Source organism: Nematolebias whitei, chromosome 1, assembly GCF_014905685.2.
Source record: "Nematolebias whitei isolate Nwh7 chromosome 1, NemWhi1, whole genome shotgun sequence".
NCBI classification, from domain to species: Eukaryota; Metazoa; Chordata; class Actinopteri; order Cyprinodontiformes; family Rivulidae; genus Nematolebias; species Nematolebias whitei.
The window spans coordinates 58,651,319-58,658,108 of NC_056498.1; the positions used below are offsets into that span (position 1 = coordinate 58,651,319).

Here is a 6,790-nt window from a genome sequence, read left to right on the forward strand (position 1 = left end):
ATGTATGTATGTATGTATGTATGTGTGTATGTATGTATGTATGTATGGATGGACGTATGTATGGATGTATGGATGGACGTATGTATGGATGTATGTATGTATGTATGTATGGACATATGTATGTATGTATGTATGGATGGATGTATGGATGATGGATTAATGTATGGATGGATGTATATATGGATGTACGGATTTGAACATTTCTACTAAAACTGAATTATCCGACACACAAAATTTAATTTTAATTTATATTAAAAAATAAAAAAGTGTTTTGCTAACAGAGGAATCTAAAAAACACACAAACATCTGCACAAAGTATTAAAAACATTCATTTTACTTATTTAAAAAAAAAAAAGAGTTAAAGGATTCAGGGTGAATCGTGTTTGGCACACATCACCTACAGTATCATCCAACTAATCGGTGGCTGAAAACAGCTCCTCTGTTTAATTCCGTTGTAATCGGTGAGTTTCATGTTGCTAAAAGCAATATCAAAAGATGTAAAAATAAAGAAAGATTGGAAAGACAAAGTATGGCAGACACCCACATGGAGAAAGCATGAGTGAGCAGAAATGATCCCCGGGGACAGGGAGCTTGATCACAGCTGCTTCTTGCTGGATCAATGGAAAGGCTTTTAACCACAAATGGAAAAAAAAAAAAAAACATACCGTCCCACTAACACACAAACACACAGATGAAGACACACAAAAGCAGGTTGATTGATGTCAAGTTCTCTATTAATGCAGTGGCTACTGGAGTTGCAAAGCAATTCAATTAGGATTTTCTTGTCTTTAAGGCCGGCAAAGAGCTGAGACAAATCCAATTGACTGAAAGAAGACAAGAGAGCTGGACGGTGAGCGCAGGAGTGTGTGATGAACTGATAGATAAATTGATAGCTGGAAAGCCAATCAAAGCTCTAAGAGGTCACACAGACAGAAACACAAATATGTACGCACAGAGGGCTTTTAGCATAAACAGTGAACACACAGAAACTGGACACTCAAAGCTTTCGGTGATCTCCTTACTGGTGCACCGTTGGGCTCAGCAGATTCACATGCACATGAATGCGTGCGTGTCCCCATGAAAACACAAAGAGCAATAAAAAGTTTTAAAAAATCAAATAAAGATTTGAGCCTTATTGAACATTAAAGTGGAAAGACATTTGCTTCCATCACTTGAGGCAGGCAGGCAGCAAGCAATGACATGCATCAATCATTCTTAATGGAACATTTCAATTGATTTTCAACATGAGTATTCAAGGTCAGAGGAACAGAGTTTCTGCTCTCCACTCTCTGCCTGCATTTGTGTGTGTGTGTGTGTGTGTTTTGGACACTAAATGAGGTCAACAACTTCAAAGAAGAGGAAAAAATCTATCCTCTTGATTCATATGCAGTAATTGTCATCTGTTCTTAACTTTTTTCCCTCATATCTTCTCATCTATTTCACGGTAAAACCCTCTCTGAACCCTATCACAACGTGCCATCGCTTTCCATTCTAACACTTGTTGCAAAATAAAGCCATGAGAGATAAACAGAGGCCATTAGCACAAGGCTCAGACCAAGAGTTTCCTCAACAAGAGGAAATACCATAAAGTGTCTACAGTCTGTGAATGGTCCAGTTTCACTGAGCCAAGAAGAAATTGGGTTTTTCTCAGCCCCCTCTTTTCTTTCCGTGTGTATTTGATCCATTTTCGCTATGATTTCATTTATAATTCTTCCAATGCGTTTGTTCTGGGAAACAAAGCAGTCGGTCAATGGAATATTGTTTGTGTATCCTCCAAGTGTGTGTTTTACAGTCTCCATATTGTTATTGTTTGCTCTTATTGTCATCTGTAAAGGAGCATTGTAGCGAGCTGAGACAGAGATATTGTGAGCTGAGCTAAATTTGGAGGAGCCTTACTGGTCAATGGGAGAAAAATGTGTATTTATATTTCCTTCTTTTGTGAACCAAATGTAACAAGTTTCTTTTTCACATCTTTGTAGCTGTTCATTGATTAAAACAAGATCTAAAAGGACTGGAGGAAGGAAAAAAAAACAGAAATTCTCAAAGATAATGGAAAATAAAAGGCAACAGAGAAGTACCAAATTGGTTGAGAATAAAAAAAGAGGTATTTATAACACTGAGAGCTGATCAATAATCCCCTGAAAAAAAATTATGTTGCCCAAAAAAAATCACCTAAAAATGTGTTTAAAAATAATAATTATAGGCCTAAAAGACACAAAACAGCATTTCAAACAAATCTTTATTGTTCCTGCTTCTAAAATAACACATCAAGCTCCAACTCTAGCCTTAGCATTAGATAAAGTCTCACCCTAAATCTGACAGGATGGCAATTACTGTGCTCTTAACTTGGCATTGTGGCAGCTAGGATTGGTAGGTGCCCCATCTTCTGATTTTGCCACAAGGTGAAAGCAATGGTTGGCTATTCTTCTTCAGAAAAAGGCATTTTCAGACTTAAGGCTGAAGCATTTAATCTGTCACTGTTCTGCCCAGTGGAAAACTGCATTTAAGGATCACGTAACATACATTATTGTTAACATGTTTAATCTTTTCTCACAAATTATTGGATAAGAATGCTAATGCAATGATGTATAAGTGCAGATCGTGATCCTGGGGTGTCATTTTCAGTAAACGTCAGTGACGTCACGTGCGCCGCTTCGACTTGCTCTTTTTTTGTTCCTGTTGTCTTTGTTGTAACATTTTTTGCACCTACACTGTACACCCACTCTACGGGTGCGTGGATCTGCACATGACAAATGAACCAAACCTAAACACATGCTCACACTCAGCTGTTAAAGGTTCAGGCACATGTGCCCAAAACTCAGTGAAACAAATAGAACAATCTGTTGCAACAAATTACAGCTTAAACTGTAATACACCTAACTCAGTTTTAACTACGTGTTAAGGGTAAGAACATATATTGATTAGTAAAGCAATAAATTTGCCTGTTTTCTTAGTTCTTGCTGCTTGCCATGACAAACAGGTGCAGTGAAAGCATCACTGCAGAGACTCCGCTGATCAACCTGTCAATCGCAATTAATCTCTTTCTTATGAGAGAACATAAAAGAAAATCCTCCAGTTCAGGTACAAATACAATAAAATCCTTCACAATTTGAAAAAAAAAAAAAAAAAAAAAAAAAATATATATATATATATATATATATATACATATACATATATATATTACATTACAGCACATGGATGGATGCATGGGAGATTTTTATTCAAAGGAACGTGCAATCAAACACTAAACTGTCTCAAAAATAAAAAAAAACTATGTATTTGCAGAAACTAATTCATACAATCGCTTGTGAATATATGTGAGTTAGGGGACTGAGGCAAAGATGGAGAGACAGAAAGAAGAGAGAGGACGATAAAAGGATACTCTGAATGGACTTCTCATTCCCATCTGATAGCAGAACTTCCTTCACGTCAGCAGAAATGGCAACCTGAGAGCCGGGAGAGACAGGAAAGAGACAGAGAAATTAAACAACACAGAACAAAAGAACAAACCCAAAAGCACTCTTAGATGAAGCAAACATCTGAACGCACACAGACAATAATGACATAACCATATCTACAAAGCTTCACTCCTGGCAGCCCTGCCCCTTTCTCTCCATTTCTCCCTCTCCTCTCTGCCATTTCCCTCTCTATCTTCACCCCATTTTTATGTCTGCATTATTTTAATCATTCAATCAAATCAGTCAATACTTTTATCATTGCGGCTAGCGGTGGGGGCTGCTATCTTGCTATCACTCTGTTCAGTAATTGCATTGTGACAGGGGATGATGGCAAGCGTAGAGTCTTTTCATTTGACGCTGGGTGTTTATCAGACCGAGCCATCACTCCGTTCGCCGCTGTCACTCTGCACTCGGCTCGCCAGGCCTGCCTGATGCCCTTCATATAACTTTGCAGAGCAGACTGCAAAAGACGAAGAGGAAAGAGAAGGAGGGAGACGAGAGAATGGAGAGCTTTTGCCTTACATTGTGTGTGAGGGAGATGTAGATAGAGAGGTGTGTGCTCGATTAGCACCCCATCTTTTAACGCAGATTTTCTTCACGGATGCCTTTTCTTTTACAACAGCAAGTGTGTGTCAGGCTGTCAAATTTGGTTAAAGAATGTGGGTCTGCATAACTCAAAGTAAGAGCAAGTAGGCACTGTGTTGGTAAATCCAAGTGAAACATCCTCAAATCCATCAAATCGTAGATTCAACAATGCAGAGAACTATAACATCATTTGTGATTTCTGCTGAAGTATAAAGAAAAATGTATGAGTAAAGGGATTACTGTAACAAAAGCAGCAAACATTTTTTTGCTACAAATGAGTTCTTATGGTGCATTTCAGCAAGCTACAAATTTTGTCCAATTACAAAGAAAGCACAGTGAAAAGTTACAGCAAGTCCAGTAGGCAAGGCTAATTGCTGAAAACTGCATTTGGTTGTAATTTATTTAATACAGCTGCAAAGCGAAGCTCTCTGTTTACCAGCATATCTACATTCCCACCCTCACCTATGGCCACAAACTCTGGGTAGTAATCAAAAGAAGGAGATCGTGGATATAGGTGGTCAAAATGCGTTTTCTCTGTAGGGTGGCTGGACTCTCCCTCAGACATAGGGTGAGAAGCTCAGTTTTCCTGGAGAGACTCCGAGTAGAACTGCTGCTCCTCCACATCGAGAGGAGCCAATTGAGGTTGTACAATATCTGGTAAGGATGCTCCCTGGATGCCTCCCTAGGAAGGTTTTTATGGGTATGTTCAACTGGGACGAGACCTCTGAGAAGATCCAAGACACACTGGAGACAGTGTCTCTGGAAAGACTTTGTTTCTCGGCTGGCCTGGGAACACCTTGGAGTACACAATCCAAAAATATGCATGTTATTTTTTATTGCAAACTAAATTGGCCCTAGGCATGAGCGTTGATAATCATTTGTCTTTAAGTGCCCTTGTCCAGGATGTACTCCATACACTACATCTACACCTCTAGATGCAGGAAGAGGGTCACTTGCATCATGAAGGACCCCACTCACCCAGCACACACATTTTTTGCCCCGCTCACCTCAGGAAGGAGGTTGAGGAGCATTAAGTGTAAAACCACTAGACTGAGGAACAGCTTCTACCCTGAGGCTGTTAGACTCATGAATCTCTAACCAGAACAATCACTGAAGAATCACATCATGTTGCTGCTGATCTGTTTCATGCTACTGTGTTCATCCGTGCTCAACTGCTCACACAGACTCATGTTCGTGCTGCTGTTCGGTGGATTGTTTTTATGGTACTAGTTCTTAGTGTACTTTTAGTTAACATTTTTCTTAGTTCATATCTTAGATCTTATTACTGTTTTTCTTTTACAGTTCAATACATTGGTTGGATGTAACCGAGACCCTGTGTACACAATTTCGTTCCACCACATGTACCACATGTGATGTGTACGACAAATAAATAACCTTGAATCATTGAAATCTTTACAGACACCAAGTTGTAATGAATCAATAGCTCTGATGCTGATAAATCTGTTAGATTAGGGTTTTAAAGTTAATGCAATTTAAATGTATTGTTTTTTTTAATTAAATATAACGGTTTGGGTTTAATACAGGTTATTTCATATCTAATACTAAGCCTTACTGCCTGAAAGGCTGACAGACTTTATAAACCAAAAGATTCTCTGAAAGCAAACATCTCATGAGCCTTCCTACTAGCCTCCACTGATGAAGGCATATAGGTGTCTTTAACGAGAGATTTCAATCCAATTCAAATTCAATTAAAACATACTTTATTAATCCCAGAGGGAAATTAAATTTTACAGACATGGCAACTATTATAGCCCCAGTAGGGGCACAGTGAAGCTAGAAACAAATGTTTATTAAAAAAAAAAAGGGAAAGCAAAAGATGAAAGGGGTGACGAAATGAAATATGTATACAATATTTAATAAACAAGATAATGTGGAGAACATGGTGTTAATGACTGGTGAAGGAAGGAGGAGGAGAGGTGTGAAGGAAGGATTGCATCTCAGGCCACCAATGTCAAAACATGGTGTATTGACTGCCAAGAGATAAAACCAGGCATTTTACACACACACACACACACACACACACACACACACACACACGCTCACACACATTGGCATTCAACAGATCGATGGGAAACCGAATCCTGCAATGTGGAGGGGCCCTTCAGACTAATAAACCCTACAGCTGTCAGGCTGCAGTGCATCAGAGAATCTGTGTGGACGTTTGTGTATGAAAAACACCAACGCTGTGCAGCTTCTAAGATAACGTTAGTATATCTATCAAAACTGCGAGGACACCAACAGGAGGACGTATTGCTGCTCAGCTGCACCGCAATTACTCCGATTGTGGTTTTCACACAGACGAGTGTTTTTCCAAACATTAAACCTTCCAAAACTATGCGCCTTCTTTTCTATCGAGTCATTTCATGATGAAAAGATCAGTCAGTTCTTGACTCGGAATCCGGGAAGAATGCAACCAATTAGGAGCTACACAATGTGCTCCCTCATTACCGCTGTAAACACGAAACTGAAGAGACTAAACTAATTAATTTTATGTAAGTAAAGTGTTTGCATGTAAATACACCTGAAGGCTGGCAGACACAAATGCACATTCCAGCACACAAGAAGTGAGTGATAGTGTTTGAATGAAGGACACTGTACGCCATGCCGCGTGCGCATCGATCGGTGACGATTAGTTTTATGTGAGAAGCCAAACCTTTTATTTCCAAGAAAAGTGCGTGTGTGTGTGTGTGTGTGTCACTTACCATGAGGCCACCAAGACAAGTCAT

At 39.2% G+C, this 6,790-nt stretch overlaps 1 protein-coding gene across 1 annotated transcript in view; it reads right to left on the reverse strand.

Moving 5' to 3' along the window:
- Nucleotides 1-6,790, reverse strand: part of camkmt (calmodulin-lysine N-methyltransferase) — a 133,033-nt gene that overhangs the window by 35,536 nt on the left and 90,707 nt on the right. The window contains exons 5-6 of the mRNA XM_037697436.1: nt 6,767-6,785; nt 3,383-3,446 (exon numbers count right to left, since the gene is read on the reverse strand). Of these exons, the coding sequence (XP_037553364.1) occupies nt 3,383-3,446; nt 6,767-6,785 (83 nt within the window). The remainder of the gene's footprint in view (nt 1-3,382; nt 3,447-6,766; nt 6,786-6,790) is intronic.